We start from the raw sequence: 18,094 nt of genomic DNA, 5'->3' as shown, positions 1-18,094 counted from the left end.
TTTATACAATTTAAGAAACAAACAGCAAACAGACAAACTAGGACTGCACAAAAAATTCGTAGTTCGTGATTCGATTCGAGTTTGATTAGAAAAAGTTCGTAAAAAATTTAATTCGAAATAGTTCGAAATTAATTCAAACCAAATTCAAACTGGATCTGGTTCGTTCAAAATAGGTTCGCGAACTATTCTAGTTTGAATCTCAAAGTAACGTGAAGCGTTGATTTCCACTGATGACTTGAGTTCACTGATGATTTAAAAGTTAAAACATAAGGCTGCCCAGCCATATCATAACTCGTAAGTCGTAACCCTTGCTCTCAGTTCTAAAACTCTAGACGACTTTCACCTCTCGTTTTTGGCGACTATGATCACTCTTCTTTGTCATAAAAAAATTCGTAAAAAAATCGAAATTGAATTTGTAAAAAATTCGATTCGAAATTAATTTAAACCAAACTCAAACCGGAGTAAATTCAATTCGTTTGCAACCCTAAGACAAACATAAGTTTTAAAAGTTAAAACTATAAACCGAGCAAGAAGTTTTTATTAATAGTTTATTATATTAAAATTAAGATATTGAGAGCTATCTATTAAATAATTAGAGTTCGAGGAATAAGTAAGATCATTCAATGTTGTTTTCTTTTATTTTTCTAGCAAATTAATACTGAAAAATGTATATTAAGGAACCTTTTAACTTTTTTGGACAGTCAAATATTAAATTCTTTTATGTATTTTGGACTTTTTGATTAACGAAATTCAATTTCAAATCTATTCTAGTTATATCTTTTCTATTGAAATGAAACCTATTCTCATTAATACATACCAATGATAATGATTAAAAAGAAAATGAGGTCTGCGTGGAACTCCTGATTTATGCGCATATTCAATCTGCGTGAAATGTAAGAACTAAAATTTTCAAAATTTTATGAGAAATTCATAATTTTAAAATAATAAAATGGTAATTACAAAAATATCGGAAATTCTAATATTCACAAAGACTTTTAATTTCGAATTAATTTTAAACCTGTAATTTTTAAATCTTAAAAGTAGCTGCTATTCACATTGGAAAATATCTGTTATTCCATCCAATACAAGGAACAACGAACCAGTGAGAATAGCAGCTATTTCTAATTTCAAGTTCTTTGTTTGAATTATATATATATGTGTGTAGCTATTTGGGTAGTATTTTTTTTTTTTTGAAATCATGAGTTGGAAGTCAAGCCATCCAATACACTTTCAAATTCCTATGTATATTATAGAAGATTTCTTTACTTTGTAGATTTCGAATTCATGACCTCCCATATGAAAGTCATGTACCTTTGCCACTAGACCAAAAGCAATTTCTTATTTCGAATAATAGTTATTCTTAGTGTTCTAAACATACTCTGATTTTCTTAACTAACAAATGAACCATCTACAATTTTAACATACAAATAACCAGCGATCGCGTTACCGAAGATGCTAAGCGTCTCTAGAATCACCTTAGGCAATTACTGGTGCTTCCATCTAGCGGATTTGGCCACCGTTTTTGGTGCTTTCGCTTCGTGGGTCTAGTCATTGCTTCTCGCATTGTCCTTCTGGGGTTTTTTTTCTCCAAAATAAGCGGTTCACTTTTTTCTTCTCTTCTCCTAAGCTCTTCTCCTTGTCTTTGGCAATGGAAGAGTGGGTGAAATAAGTTGTACATATAGTTACTTACTTTATATGTTGTTGTCTGTTTTGGTTGTTTGTGTTGGGATTTGTTATGCACTCTCTTTCTTCTCCTCCTCTTCTCCCTCCCTTTTCTACCTCCCACACTGACGATTCTTCATTTGGACATCTAAATGGTGATTGTCACTGTCCGGTTTGATTCAGTGCCTCCACTAGGACTTCTTGAGTGGATGTCTTGGTCCAATTGATTTAGTTTCCGGTCTGATTTGATTCAATGCTTTCTATGATGAAATCTGCCCGCAAGAGAACTATGTGCACAGAGAAATTCATCACTAGACTCTTATCACTTCCATCAAGCAATGATGATCAAATTTGTATCCACAAAATACACATATCTCTATACGTTTTTAATTAATTTATTTACAGCTAAATGTTTTTTAAAACACTTGTTGTTTTATTTTATGTAATAACTAGTTTGTAACTCTTATTAATAAAATCTCCTACTGACTTTCCAACAACAAAAATAAAAAAATTAACATACAGTGAAATTATGACATCAATTGTTTTGTAGATTGTTTCCAACTTATACCAGCGAAGATATATAGTATAAAAAGAAGATACGCAGCAAGTGGAAATTCTGGATCGGACAAAAAAACACTAAATATATGTTCGCAGTAAGCAAGTGCAGTCTTTGAAGAACAATTAATCAAAGACAACGACGCCCCTACGCCTAATTAAGCTGCATGCTTACATTCCAAAAAACACTAAATACTAATTAAAGCTTACAGATTTTGATTGACATTTTGATGGGAAAATAAATGTTCGCAGTTAGCAAGTGCAGTCTTTGAAGAACAAATCAAAGACAACGACGCCCCTACGCCTAATTAAGCTGCATGCTTAAATTCCCGATATATATGATTCATATCACAAGATATCATACGGTTCAAACCTCTCTCGATCCCACTTTGCGTAGAATTTGTAACATTATTAATGAGGCATATATATTAATATAATTTGATCGCCGATTGATCAATCATCTAATGGTATTAAAAAATAATTATTCAATTTTAATAACAATAATCTATTGATGATAATTGATAAACACTCCCACTTTGAGTCGTCTTTTCTTCGGCTAATTCTATGTGCAAAGAGAAAAGGAAAAGATTCTAGTATATAAATTTATAAATAACCATCTTTTCTTGAAAACATCATAACATCCAATATCTCAGAAAATCTTAATATTCTTTTTTTTTATCTCTTTTAATTATTTAATATTTTATTGTATTTAAATGGAGGTGTCCTGTAATTGTCTTCTTCCTCTCCTCTGCCTTCTCTCCCCTTAAAAGTTGCACTATCTCATGGCTACAGTGTACCAAGCCAAAAATATACTCTTATGATGATACAATTGTGCCATCATTGATCTGAGTTGTTTAGTTGAAAATGAACTTCTCAGATTTGACAAGGAGTCCAACCTAATTATAAAATAGCAGGGCAGTTTGCCTCTGATTAGATTAGATCAAATGGTTTTAGTTTCATCAATCACAACATGCATATCTCTAATATTTTTGTGGGGCTGCGAATCAAATTATGTCATAGAATGTGGGAAGATTTTAAGAGAAAAGATGTACCTCATTAACGTGAACCAACTGAAAAATTAGTAAAAGTGTGATGTAAGAAATTTGTTTTGGTTTTATTCTTTGTCAGTATTCTCAAAGACGAAAAAAAGTCTCTCTTTTTGTGATTTTCTTGCTTAGGAGAAAGCATTGATGTGAACCATCAATTGGTTAGTTCCTTGGCACAATCATTGGGCTCTTGTCATCATCTAGATTAAATGATGTCGGCTCAATTTGATCTCTAGCTAGAAAAAGCTAAAAGAATTAATGAGCAAAGGTTAAGTCCAGAAAATTTTACAAAAAAAAAAGCATGTTTGGTCGTGAATGTACGGAGATCATCTCAAGTAATCAAATTTCGAGATAAAATGCATAGGCCTGTTTAGTTTTTTTTTTTATATAATTAATATTCTTATTTCGGTTCAACTAAACAAATCAAATTTTAGTTCAGTTTGTTCAATTCGGTTTTAGTTCGGTGAATAAATTTATTTTGGTTGGTCCGGTTGTATTTTTGAAAACCGAATAAAATTTGGGTTCACCTATATTATTTCGATTTTAACCAAATCGAACCAATGAACACTCCTAAATGCATAGGTCAGGCCTCTTTAATATTCGTGCTAAAGCAGATTGGACGGTCCGAGTTTTGAGTTAAGTGATATGAATTCGTCGGCTGGCGCACTCTGACTACTACGCACCTGATGACTTGAGTTGCTTTCGTTTTTCATCACCCAATTAATGTCTTCTTTGGTGATGACTTGAGTCACTTTCGTTTTTCACCCAATGTCTTCTTTGGCGGTGTAATAAGGTATCACCTAACTCACCGTCGAATTAATATGTGATCAATCTCTATCTGTTTAATTATTCTTAACTATTAGTCTATTACTAGATGAAGATACTTTAAATCTTTACTATCCATGCAGCTTGCATGCATGATTTTAATTTCTCTTCAAAGAAAAAAATAGTTCAATTCTTACGGCCGTCGTAGAACGTACGTTATATTATATATATATGAATGATATATTTTTCTATAAAAAGCAACATATATATGATCATTTCTCTCCCCCTCTCTTTGTCACGTACACTCACACACACACAAATTACAAACAACACAATGAAGTTGATTGAATCCGATGAATTATTGGTGGTATTAGGACCGATTGCAGTTTACTGGATATACTCAGGGATTTATGAGTGGTTTGGTTGCATGGAAAAGTACAGATTGCACTCAAAAAAGGATGAAGATACCAAGAATTTAGTCTCAAAAAGGGACGTAATGATATGTGTTCTCTTTCAGCAGGCAATTCAAGCAAGTTTAACTTTTCTGCTTATTCAGGTACGTAGCCGTTACCCTGTAGGATCTAAAGTCAATTAAATGAAAATGACATTGATCATACAAAATATTCTATTTAAGAAAAACCTGTGGCAACGCCCGGCCGGACTATATACTGATCTAATTAATTATTAATTATGTTTTTTCATGTTAATAATTGCAACGCATAACAACTCAACTATTGATATATAGTCTTTTGAAATGTATGCGTTGAACAGATAGATGACAATAGCAGCAACACCAACAATCCGTGAACTGGAATTCATCAACTGCTCCGCCCGGTTTATAATCGCCATGTTCATCTTTGACACATGGCAGTATTTCGTGCACCGCTACATGCACTCCAACCGCTACCTCTACCGCCATGTGCACTCGTGGCATCACCGAATTGTGGCCCCTTACCCCTACGCTGCGCAATACAACCATCCAATTGATGGCATTGTGACTGAGACTCTGGCAGGTGCAGTTGCGTTATTCATCTCAAGGATGACACCTGGGACCTCTATCATTTTCTTTATATTTGCCACGATCAAAGGGATCGATGATCACTGCGGGTTCATGCTTCCTTGGAACCCTTTCCATGTATTTTTTGGTAACAACACAGCTTACCATGATATTCACCATCAAGTAAAGGGTCACAAGTACAATTTTTCTCAGCCATTTTTTGTTCATTGGGATAAGATACTTGGGACATACAAACCATTCACGGTTGAGAGAAGAGAAGACGGTGGCCTTGAAGCACGAATAATAAAAAGTTAATTAATAGATGATGCATGATCGACCATCGACTTGTGAGGAATAGGTGTTTTTGCTATAAAATTGTTAGCGTGGTTGCTTGTTATAATTATATACGAATTAATAGATCAACTTTAGATTTTAGTTGCCGAGTACTGCTATGTTTATGTCTAAATAAAAAAAAAAGATATTTTTTTAATGTTAATTCAATTTTCATAGTATATCTAACTTCTATAATACATAATTAAAAAATATATATTATTTAAATTTAAAAATTAAAATTGTAGATGTATTTTTGGTTATTTAATTAGTTAGGTCGTGTATCAAATTTAAATAAAGTTAATAAATTATTGGTTATTCATCATAAAGTCAAAATTCTACCATTAAAAATATTTAATTATTTGATTTCACGTCCTACCTAAAATAATTGAGAAGATATTTATCATTTTTACTTTTTTAGTTTCTTAAGTTGAATAGAATTTTTCAGATATAGACTTTATAAAATTTGAATGTTCGATAAAAAAAAGGTTGAATGTACGTTAAAATTATTATTAAAAAAAAGTACCTCGGTTTAAAAATATCGTATATCTGAATTTTCATGATTGTTACATATATGATGATGAAATGTCAAAAGCTCATCATTGTTCCATGGGTTGGATGGGTACTGCCGGACTGGAACCTTAGCATTGCGAAGTGAGCAGGGATGCGAAGTGATTTGAAAGAATTGTAAGCCCAAAAATAATGAGATATTCAGCCTGACAGTGACACTAATCAAATTGATAAATTTTGAAATCGTTCCACCACTGGTCCAAAGCCCCGAACCCAAGCCCGTTACACGACGAACATCCCTTATTTACTGTGATGCATGATTTATTTTGGAGCATCTCAGACCGATGGTCCGTTTGAATTATTTGTCCTATGTCAACAAAATACCAGCCTCCTTAACAAATCATAATAGAGTAAAATTAGAGTTTTATAGTACACTATTTTATCGTTTGTTTCTCTGACAAAACAAAATCTAAGTTTACCCCAGAGCTGGAATTCACATAGAACAAAACAAATGAAAAAGAAAAACAACTAAATTCTACACAACTTTCTCTCTCTCTCTCTAACTCGCATAGAATAAGTACAACAATAAAAAAAATAATAATAATAATAAAAAAACAACATAAACCACACGGTATTCTACACAATCTCTCCCGCTTTCAATCAAGATGGTCATGGCAACAAGTTGACGGGACGCTAGAGAGCTCCAGCCTGCCTGTCCATTCCTCATTTGGTTTTAAAGTTATCGGCTTCTCTATAGCAGCAGCATCTACACACAGCATTTGTTTGTACTCTTCATCTCCCAAATCCATCATTGATCTTGATTTCTTCTCCCATGGATTCCATACCACTTCAAGAAGTTTATTTGAAAGTTAGAAATATCCTATGTTTGTTACCATACACAATTTATATCTATTTGTATGATCAGGTTGGATCTGTACCAGTGTCAGGGAGGCCTTCTTTCCTAATAAGGAAAGTGCGCTTCTTTTCATGGTCAAGAACAGCTATCACAGTTGGTGAGCCAACGTAAACTCTGTCAACCTGTTGAGAGAGAATATGTAAAAAAAAAAAAAAATAAAGCAAATGAAATCAATATATCTAAATGTGAATGGAAAACTATTTTCAAAGAATGACATCAAATGTAATATCTACCTCGGATTCAAAGGTGATGGCATCCCCTTGCTCGGTGAAGCGTTCCCTTTGGGAAAGATTGTCGAGGTAATCTAGGGTTTCTAGGCCCTCTATTCTTACCTCACTTCTCCAAATTCATATCAAATTTATCAACAATCCTCATATTAGATAAGGATATGGTAACAAAAAAGAAAAAAAATGAAAAAGAGGGAAATTCACGTTGCTGTTCCCCAACCATTCCAAAAGAAAGAAAGAAAGATAAAAATAATTTGAACCTAGTCAGATACATGGGTTAATATTGCAAACATGGACCACGTTTTCTATGTTCAAACAAAAATAAGGAAAATCAAGAGGGTTGGTTCAGCTACACGTATTATAGAACAGGGTAGGGGCGGAGCCAGGATATGTATTTGGGCAGGCAAAAATTTTAGGATAGGGCATAATTTTACAATAATTAACTTCAAGTATATTTTGCCATTTTTTCTTAAAAAAATAGAAATATAAGCATGTTTTTGAAAGTTTTTTTGGGCCAACGGGTGGGAAATAAATATGCTGTTATTCCAAAAAAGGAATAGCAGGATCCTGTTATTCTGATTCCAACTATTGATTTTCGTCGAGATTCGCACAATAAAATTTTCGTTTGTTGAGATTCGCACGTGGAAAACTTTGAACGGCTGGGATCGGAATAACAGCAGATTTATTTCCCAAGAGGTGGCAAGTGGACCCTTGAACAGTGTTCCATGTAGCAAGTCAACATCAGCACCAAGTAACAGCGTTAGCAAGGAACAAATGGTTTTTTTTTTTGAGAGTTAGGGGCCGATTTGGTTCTGATAGAATATAGAGATTATAACAGGTTTTGATTGAATTCTTGGTACAAGAACATTGTATTTATAGACACTGGTTTACAAAACATAACAGTCTAGTTAACTAACTAACTATTCATCTGTTGAGTGTGGTATGCACCAGTTGACTTGGTCGACTTTGGGACTTCTTCTACCATAACTAATCCTTCAATCTGATCCTCTATTAGTTCTTTTGGAGCTTTGGGACAAATAACTGAATTTCCCTCTTAACAAAGTATTAGTCATGGTTTGACATAGTTTGAACCACGACATAATGCTTCTAATATTTTTCAACTGGACCCAACAATTTTGAAATATTTGCAATAATCAACTGCCCACTGTAAGGGCATTTGAAGAAAAATATGTCATGTTAAATATTGACAACGTAGTTCCTGACTATGGTCAGTTAATAAGTATTACATTTTTCTTGACATAACTTTAGTTTTGTCGGTTCAATGATATTCCCAAATGCCCAAAACTGTTGGCTGTTTCGACAAAACAAATGGGTCTTTTATGCAAGTACAATAAACCCTAGAAGAAATTTGAAAAAAATCTTAAAGGTTTACTTGTGGTGCTTAATTCATACCTGATGTCAGAAACTGAGAGGTAAGTGTGGTACGCAAAAGAGAAGCTGAAAGGCTTCCCATTGACATTTCTGACCCGTGATGTCATGCAGAGGTGGCCATCCATGAAGAGGCAAATTCTGAGCCGAAACTCAAAGCTGCTTCCATTGCAACAACTAAATTTTAAGTTGATCTAAATTTAAATCAAATGCAACTCCACAACAAGTATAAATAATACAAATAGGGTGTTATTGAAATTCTCAAATGTACCTTTGGAAACTCCATTATAATAGAATATAAAAATTAAAAAACCAAAGTTGAGGTGCATACCAGTGAGGCCAGCTTTTGAGGTCATCATCAGTTGGTTTAAGAAGAAGATTTATTGTAGCCTTGCCACTTTCAAATTTTGAGTTTGTATTTAGTGGTGGTGGATCATTTTCTATGCTCCAAATTCTGTTCCTGGCAAATCCATGTTGTTCTAAAGAACCACAATTGCCAAACTACATATGTATAAGATTCAACTTAGATATAATGCACGCATGACTTAATGGTATCCCTAAATAGTAGTAAGGCCCTTGACGGAGAGAATATTAAAATCAGGACTTGTTAAATCTCTATTTAACCTTGACAATTAAGCCAAAAATTAATCCAAATTTTCATAAATTATAAACTTATGAATAAGGCCCCCCTTCATTATTTAAACTTTTGAACGAGTCCAGAAAGATTAGATAAACAATTAAGTACATACCTGAGGAAAGCAAATTGGAATCCCACCACGCATTGCTTTTGGTGGCTTGAAAATTGCCTTCATTATGTTAAAAGAAAGTTTAAGAAAACAAAATTCATAGATTAAAAAATACGATGTCAACTAAGGAAATGTACTCCGCATCATCTCTAATCTTGAACTTAATTAAAAACATCTCTCAATAAATTGTAGTGAAATTAAACATTTTCAAATAAGATTTATTTCTCTTCTTGAATCGGTGCAATATTTTCTGGGTTGTTTGCAACTAAGCAAATGTTTAAGTTGACCCAAAAATCCCCAACTTGCCCCGACTTTTTTTGGTGACAAGGATAAAAGAAAAAGGAACAATATTCTCTAATTTCACCCTCCCTTTTCTTATAGACAGGACTGAATCACTTCACGAGTCATGTAAACAGAATTATAAAAACTAAACAGCTTTGTGTAATTATACTTTAATCTGGCACTTCTATTGAAAGACGGTCTCATCAAAGTTTGGGGTAAATCGGTCAATATTTTACAGAATAAACCTCTTTCCATGATACCAATTTAATATAGGTGCCAAATTTCTGCATACTAACTGTGGTGAAAAAGATGTAAGGTGATGCTTGCACATAGAATAAAAACCGAAATATTACAATTGTTCTTTAGATATTTTGAATTTTCTTCATCCAAATGACAAGACAGAGGCACTTTTAAACTTCATTCTTGGGGTCCACAAATGGATAATAAAATGATTAAAAGAAGTAGAAATATGTATAAACCTGGTACCTTGCTACTAGTAAAGAGATGCTCTTCTCCCTTCTCATTTCTCCATGAAACCACTTGACCTCCATGCAAACTAACCTGATATAAAAAAAAAAAAAAAATTATTGCCTGATTTCAAGCAAATATACAAACACCGTAATCAAGTAAAAAAAAAGGAATTTGCACTCACTCTTACAGAAGCTCCCGAGGGAACTTTAAGCACGATTTGATCAATTCCATTCCAGTCTTTTACCACCTCAAAATCCGAATTTTTATCCAAATTTACAGCGGGATGAACCATTTTCACTCAAAAACGAAAAAGAGCAATAGAAATCTCAATTTTTCCTTTTGGAAAGAACTATCTCAAAGATTGAAGCCCCAGAAACTAATTATCAACATAAACTCTAAACCTGTCCCGATCAAGCAGTTGAGATTTGAATAATACACTCAAAGCACACACTCTTTCCCTGTGAACAAGTCTATTTCTCGTGACTAAAAAAGCTTTTTCACCTTTTGTCAACTCTCTCTCTCTCTCTCTCTCTCTCTCTATTTATCAGACAACACACACGCACACGCACACGCACGCACACAGATTAAAGAAAGAAAAATGCAGGGAGCTTAAACCCAAGACAATCGAGACCTTACAAAAAGTTTCCCTTAACCTTGATTTCACGAAACACGCAATTTTACAGCTGGATTCGTACTTCTAGACAAAATCAACTTATATTCCTAAACATTTTCATGGATAATAGGAAACAATCCACCGCCTAAAACATGCACGGACCCCCAAATCTCTCGAAATATACTTTGGAATGAAATCTAGTTAAATCCCGGGAAACTCCAGCTCAAAACCTATTAAAGATCTCAACTGAAAATCCAGCAAGAGGCGCGCGAGATCCGCCAGTGAAGACACGTGCATGGCGGGCGCCGCTTTTACTAATTGGATTAAAACTCGATAAATATTGGTGGAAGCGGAGGTTTTAAAAGGGAAAGGTGCCTAGAGATAAAAGTTGAGTTTAGAAGAGAGAGAGTCGAAGAAAATTAAAAATAAAATAACAAAACGAAACGAAACGGGCCAAAAAAAGCGGGTTTTTTTATTTCTAAAATGTATTGTGTGTGCAAGTACGGTTTCCAATATTTTGGTAGACCGCTGGCTATAACGGTCAAAATTGAAAGTCTGACACGCTCGTGCTTTTTGCAATTTTCTCCGTTTTTTATGTATACGCTAGGCTGTAAACAAGCTGGCTCGGGCCGAGCTCGGCCTTAGCTTAGTTCGTTTATTTTGGCCCGAGTTTGAACCGAGTGAGCTGGACTTAGGACACCTGAGTCAAAACTCCTGACTCAGCTTGTGACAAGTCAGTCCGAACTAGCTCGCGAGCTGACGAGCTGGCTTGTTAGACTTTATTGGGTTGTTATTATACAAATTAAAAAAAAATAAAATAAGAAATCTCATTCAAAAAATTTAAGAAATTGTCCAGCATGCACATCATCAAGCAACTAAAGTCATATCATTTCTTCCCAAATCGAAAATACATCAATTTTGCATAATTGCGCATTTAAAAATAGGACTGGACTTAAAATTATACGGGACTAAACCCTAAATTCACTGTAGCTTAACGAGCCGAGCTGGCCCGGTCCGAGCTGACCCCTGGCTCAGCTCGTTTATTTTGGCTCGAGCCTGAGCCAAGCTGACTCGTTAACAGCTCGGTCCACTACCGAGCGAGCTGTTAGCGAGCGAGGTAGAGGCGAGCCACGAGCTTTTTTGACAGCCCTATACTTGTATGCTATGTTGCATGGATACGGATACGGGTATCGTGTCGGACATGACACGGATACGACGATACGATAATTCTCAAAAATCAAAGATACGACACGCTTATTATATTATATGATGAGGAGGAATCAAGTCACAACAATTTTTGAGTTACAATAAGCATTTTCTATATTTTGAAAGTCCAAATCGTCGACACGCTACGTAAGGCGACGCTCCAGCTAGCGTGTCTGACACGTATCATGGCCGTGTCTGCGGTGTGTCTGTGTCGGATACGTGCCGGATACGGGTACGATGAGTTTCTAGGAGTGTCAGGGTAACATAGCTTGTATGTCACTTGATTAATAGATTTATTATTGCCAAGTCTTGGAGTTAGGGCTGGCAAAAAAATTTGTAGTTTGTGATTCGATTCGAAATTAGTTTGAATTGAAATGAATCAAAACAGGTTCAGTTTGAAATTAATTCGAACAAAATTCAAACTGAATGGGTTCGTGAACTTTTATGGTTCGAATCTCATAATAACATCGGCCGTTCATTTATCTGATGAAATTAAAACTCAAGATAGGGAGTCATAATTTACCCTATGATCGGAAGCGTTTCTTTATCCTACAAACGCGAATTGGATTTTGAATTCGAATCATTTTCTTGATCGGAAACCTTACGAAGACACGAAATGAATAGAAACGACAGGATTTGCCAATGAAAAAGTCGCGTGGTGAAATCGCGTGAAAAGACTGCAGTATCTTCTTCTTCTTGATTCCCAATGCTACCGAGATAAGTCAGATGAGAACTTTTGACAAAGACACAAGTTCCGATCACATAACGAGTGTGTTCTCCTTATCGATTTTTACCTATTTGTCTATTCTCCGCTACTGTTATCTTTCTTTCTGTATTGGTTAAACAAATTCTAATTAAGATCTTTAATGGCATTCTTAGTAAACCGAATGAGTATGCCTGCTCCAGAAGAGAGAAATCTGAAAGGGAACTAAGGGAAAGAAAAGGGATAGAGCACTGTTCGGAGGTGACACTCATGTAGAATTTTAGAAGTTCACTTTCAAATCGGAATGTAGGACTTAATGTGCGAAGGGGAGTCAGACTTCGCCTCCTTCCTTTCTCTTTCTTTCTCTTTCTTTTGCCTCCTTCCTTCCTCTTTCTTTCTCTTTCTCTGCGTGGTGCTTTTGTGAAGCACAGCTTAAAAATCTATTATTTTATCCTACACAATTTTTGGAGATATACGAACGTACTTCCATAATTTTTTTAAAAAGCTGAGCAATAAAGCACACGTATGAATATTAAAAAAATTTAAAATTGAATAATAACTCGACAATAAAATACATGGACACATAGTAGAGTTTGGCTAATATAACATCAGTGTCATTTTAGCTTATATAATACCAATTCTAAAACTTATCAAATCGACTTTGAACGACTAATTCAAACCGTTTAAACCGATTTACAATATGAGTGATGCGTTTACATACAATTTTTTTTATACTTTCAAGTTATTTTAATATCTAATCAAGCGGTAAAAATATTACAAAATGAATGTATTAAAATTAACTTAAAACCCACACATTTAACCGCTTGACTTAATACTAAATAAATTCAAAAAATTATAAATTTTGCATGTAAACGCACAACTAATGAAGTAAATCGGTTTGAATTCATTGTTTGAAGTCAATTTGATAGGTTTTAGAATTAGTGTTATATAAGCTAAAATGATACTGATGTTATATTAGCCAAATTCCACATAGTACACTCACATTGAACATCAAAGCACTTAAATTAAAGTACAAAGTAGACATATTAAATATTAAATCACTTATTGCACAATAAAATATGGGGTTGGAAACGAACCGAACCAAATCGAATCTATCCTAGTTCGAATTCGAAATAATTTCGAATCAAACCCAGTTCGAAATTGAAATAGATTTCGAACCTAGAAGGCCAATTCGAATTTGATTCGTTATAATTCGAATTTGATTCGTTATAATTCGAACTAGTTCGATTTGATTCGAAATTAGTTCAAAATTGAGAGCAATTCAGTTAAATGAACACAACAGTTCAAAATTTATTACACAGTTCGAAATTGATTACATAGTTCGAAATTGATTACACAGTTTGAAATTGAGGCAGTTCGAAATTGATTACACAGTTCGAAATTGAGGCAATTCGAAATTGATTACACATGCTTTCGAAACAAACAAAGTACTAATTCGAAATCAAAACAATCACAACAGTTTTAGAATTATTACAAACCCAAATATTATCTTAAATAAAAACCATTTGTCTCTAAATCAACAGAACTATTACAAATTGATACTAAATAATAATGTCCTAAATTAATACTAAACAACCAACTGAACGATCACATTGCTTGCTGTCACATTGCCACCTGAAAATTAAATAACAATTCTAAGAGTCATGTAAACAAAAATAAATAACATAAAGCATTTTATTGAAGATTTTAACAGAGCATTTTAGGCATTTTAGGCTTTTTAGGCATTGTAGCATAATGGTATAAAAAAGAATGGATGGACAAAATGCTACTGTTAAAATCAGGAATTGTTCATATGAACCAGCATCAGATTAGAAACCAACTCTAGACTTCACTATTGCAGTTGGTTTCAACAAAAACATATTCTACTTGTAGCAACTCTTTGGTAAAGATTTTAACAGAGAAGTCATGCAAACAGATACTGCAGTTGGTTTCGACAAAGTGCTACTGTTAAAGTCTTTAAATAACAGAAGTCATGTAAACACTACTCACCAGAAAGCATGCTTCTAGGTGTAGACTGCCAATGGCTGAAAAAAAAGATTAATTGTAAATGAAAACTGTAACAGAAAGCAGCAAAAGAAGGTTAAAGACCATATTTGCACTTCAAGGTTAAAGACCATATTTTTAGATTTTAACTTACTCTCTAATCAGTTTTTTCCATCGGTATTTGCACTTCAAGATTCTCCTCTTCTTTGGCTGCTTCCTGAAAATATTAAGAAAAAGAAAATATAAGTGTGCAATGTGTATAAGTGTATTAGATCAAATAGATATCAGTGTATTAGACCACCGCCACGGCTTTAATACACTGATCAAATAAATATCAGTGTATTAGATCAAATAAAGATTCTCCTCTACAGTTTTAAACCACCGCCACACTTCTGATTTTCTTTTCCGTCCGGCTTTCGATGGTTTTTTAGTAACCTCTTCTTCATTTGGGATAACCACCGCATTCTCATCAATATTTTCGAGGCTTTTCTCACTGCCTCGCAATGCTCATCTAGAGAATAGACCAAAAGAAAACAAGAAAAAAGCATCATTAAAACAAGGTAATTAAAACTCAAAATGCTTGCTGTTTTGTACCGGTACCAGTATGAGACTCAAAATGCTTGCTGTTTTGTCCTCTATGAGACTATGGTCATTACTTTTCAGAAAAAATAGAAAAATTATGTGTTGTACTGGTACCAGTATGTACTGCTTTGGTACCAAACCAAATTGGTACATGTTGGTATCAGGTCATAATGTTAAGAGGTGTCACTGTGTACCAATTTTTGAAAGCCTGTACGCATTACTTGCTAAATTCAGTGTTATTTTTATTTATTTTTGTGCAGAGAGCAATGACATTTTTCAACAATGGTTGTCTTCCCTTACTTGAGAGCTACTGAATAATCATAAATTCTACTAAATAACAAAAAACATTTGAAAATGAAAGATATTTGAAAGTGACCCTGAAAAAGATAATATTTTGTACTTGAAATTTTGGCCCCAAAGACAATATTTTGTACTGAAAAATAAACAAATAGAAAAAAAATCACTAATAAATAAATACCTGAGCAGCTTCATTGCTGGCATTCTTGGTCCAGATGGCTACCTTGGCACACACACTGCACAGAGCTATAATCAACAGAAAAGGAGAAAAAAATGAAAATCAACAGGGGGTTAAACCATCAAAGAAAAGGGGGAAAAATGAAAATTTTCATTCTGTTACTGCTGTACCGATGTAGTTACTGGAGTAGCTAGCTTTTAGTTTAGAAATCTTACTTTTTCATGCAACGGCGGAGGAGAGCAACGGCGGAGGAGAGAGGAGAGCAATGGCGGAGGAGAGGGGAAAGAATACTGGCAACTGGCGAGAGTGAGAGGAGAGCAAGAAATACTGGCGACTAAGAGGAGAGGCGGAGGAGACCGTGAGAGTGAGACTGAGAGGATAGGCGAAGGAGAGCAAAGTCGGCTAGGTTTAGGTTTTAAGCGATAGTGAGAGCAAGCGGGAGAAAGAGTACTGGCGAAACTTTTGTTCATCGTAAATTAAATGGACGGTCCGTGTTAACCAGAGTTTCGAACCTTTGCAATTCGCGAATCTATTTCGATCGAACATGCCATGGTTCGAATTCGAAATTGATTTAATTTCAAATCGTACTGATTTGAATTAATTTCGAACCGAATCACTTTCGAATAGAATTTTTATCGAACTTTTTCGAATCGAATCACGAATCTCGGATTTTTTGTGCACCCCTAATAAAATACATAGATTGAACATTAAAAGTATTTAAAATTTTATAATAACTGCACAAACAGGAATGCCAACGAAATTTTTGGCGGAACACCTTGTTGGCCGGAGAGTAAATTTTAGTTGAATACTAAAGCAACAAATTAAACAATAAAGCGCATAAACTGAACACCACAGTTCATGTTGAGCACTGTCTAATTAGCCAGACCATTATCCAAAGTTCATTGACCAGTCGTCAAAATACCATGGAAAATTTGACAAAAGTTATATAAGATAGAAAAGATAATTATTTATATTGTTAACTAGTCAAATGTTTTAGTAACAATGATAGTAGCAACAGTTATATACTTATATTCGATGAACATTTTTTTTTTTTTTTTTGAAATGGTTTGACAGAGGCTGTCAATACAAGTATACTAGGCCTAAGCCTGAATAGTTTCGATGAACATTTTTTGTATGGAGACATTTGAACTCTCTTAATAAATATGTATATATTTTATAATTTTTTTTATTTAGACAAGTTGCCACTGAATTTTAATAACAAACCGCTAAGAAATCGTGAATTGTGATTCACACTCGTAAAAGTGTGAATCATATGCATTGTTTCTACTAAAATAAATTCTATATTAATTTGAATTTGTACAGTTTACACATTTGTTAGAGGTGAACCTTGTGTATTTTATTAACGAAGCGTCAACTTTATATATTTTAAATTTATTCATAATTGATACTTTTGCTAACCATTTTTATTTCTATTAAGTGTGGATTTTATGACGGCAACTGTTATAATTATGCCGCTTTTCAGTTTTCAAATTTTATATTCAGATAAAAAGTTTGTTGGTTAGAAATTTAGGTGGGAAAATTAGCATGCATGGATCAAGGAATACATGACCCTACCAATATTATGTAATAGAGTACGCATTAATTGTCGGAGCCTAGCGTATTATAAATTTATAATCAAAATTAAACTTGGGAGCACATAGCGACTCGTATTGTATAATCTATCTAGAATTATGGATACAACATCTGAATTTTGAACACCATGAATCACTACAACAGAAAATACTTTCTGCGACCGGTTTTCCGGTCGCAGAAAGTCCAGGCACCGGTTGCTAATAGTATTCCCGGTCTCAGAAAGCCGATTCCGGTCGCTGATACTACGGTCGCTGAAAGCATTGTCGCAGATACTCAACCGATGACGTCACTGGTCGCTGAATGACGTCACCCGGTCGCTGATATTTTTTCTGCGACTAATTTTTTTTAGTCGCTGTTGTTTTTTTACTGACGTCACGAAGTGGTATTTGCGAGCACAATTAACGGTCGCAGAAAGTCGAACCCGGTCGCTAATACTATTCTGTCAGTTTTTTATTTTATTTTGTTATTTGCATTTCTCCATGATATTTGATAGGAAACATACAACATTACATCAAATAATATAAATAAGACAACAAATAACATATTAATTCCACATTAATTCATATCACATTTACATAATTATAATTCAAATTTTACTAAAGAACACATTATCTTAATGCAAATAAATAAAAAGAAAACTTTCAAACTGTCATAGCAGTTGTTCCTCTTCTTTCTATACTTGTTGTGTCGATTTCATACTTTATGTTGCTGCCTCTTGGAACTTCAACAACCTGCATTCATCCATTACTTTATTTATTCATATTATTTGTTTTATATATTTTAATTCATTCCTTGTTCTTTTTATATTTGTCAGAACTAGTATCAGTGACTTACACGATTGAAAACGCTTGGAGCTCCAGGACCTGCATTAGAATTTGGAAACAACAAAAATCTAATGAAAAGCATTCAAAATTATAATCAAGCATTCAAAATTTTGGTATGGAACCAATTTTGGTATGAAAACAACAAATCAGAACCGCAAAGTGCAAAACAGTGGAATGGGTAAAACATGAAAAGCATCA

At 34.0% G+C, this 18,094-nt stretch overlaps 1 protein-coding gene and 1 pseudogene across 7 annotated transcripts; one reads left to right on the top strand and one right to left on the bottom strand.

The window, feature by feature from the left end:
- The first annotated feature begins 4,356 nt into the window (after positions 1-4,356).
- On the top strand, positions 4,357-5,375 carry LOC144546880 (sphinganine C4-monooxygenase 2 pseudogene; annotated as a pseudogene). 2 transcript variants are annotated; one of them, XR_013508897.1, is made up of 2 exons: positions 4,357-4,584; positions 4,800-5,375. The product of XR_013508897.1 is annotated as a sphinganine C4-monooxygenase 2 pseudogene, transcript variant X2 (transcript). The 2 variants fall into 2 exon arrangements; XR_013508896.1 differs by having other exon boundaries at positions 4,357-4,594; positions 4,804-5,375.
- An 896-nt stretch (positions 5,376-6,271) lies between these two features.
- Positions 6,272-10,971, bottom strand: LOC144546803 (putative glucose-6-phosphate 1-epimerase). 5 transcript variants are annotated; one of them, XM_078295361.1, is made up of 9 exons: positions 10,078-10,909; positions 9,912-9,986; positions 9,147-9,203; positions 8,729-8,898; positions 8,422-8,574; positions 7,015-7,120; positions 6,804-6,903; positions 6,494-6,712; positions 6,272-6,408 (listed from the first exon to the last, which is right to left on the bottom strand). In XM_078295361.1, the coding sequence occupies exons 1-8, from the start codon at positions 10,186-10,188 to the stop codon at positions 6,522-6,524; spliced, it is 963 nt and encodes a 320-aa protein (XP_078151487.1). In that variant the 5' UTR covers positions 10,189-10,909; the 3' UTR covers positions 6,272-6,408; positions 6,494-6,521. The 5 variants fall into 5 exon arrangements, with proteins under 5 accessions (XP_078151487.1, XP_078151489.1, XP_078151490.1 ...); XM_078295363.1 differs by having other exon boundaries at positions 6,322-6,712; positions 8,422-8,556; positions 10,078-10,971; XM_078295364.1 differs by having other exon boundaries at positions 6,322-6,712; positions 7,015-7,117; positions 8,422-8,556; positions 10,078-10,961.
- Between the last annotated feature and the right edge of the window lie 7,123 nt (positions 10,972-18,094).

This window comes from Carex rostrata, chromosome 30, assembly GCF_964058835.1.
Source record: "Carex rostrata chromosome 30, lpCarRost1.2, whole genome shotgun sequence".
NCBI lineage: Eukaryota > Viridiplantae > Streptophyta > Magnoliopsida > Poales > Cyperaceae > Carex > Carex rostrata.
The sequence above is the reverse complement of the archived record's forward strand: the minus strand, read 5'-3'. Positions and strand labels throughout refer to the sequence as shown.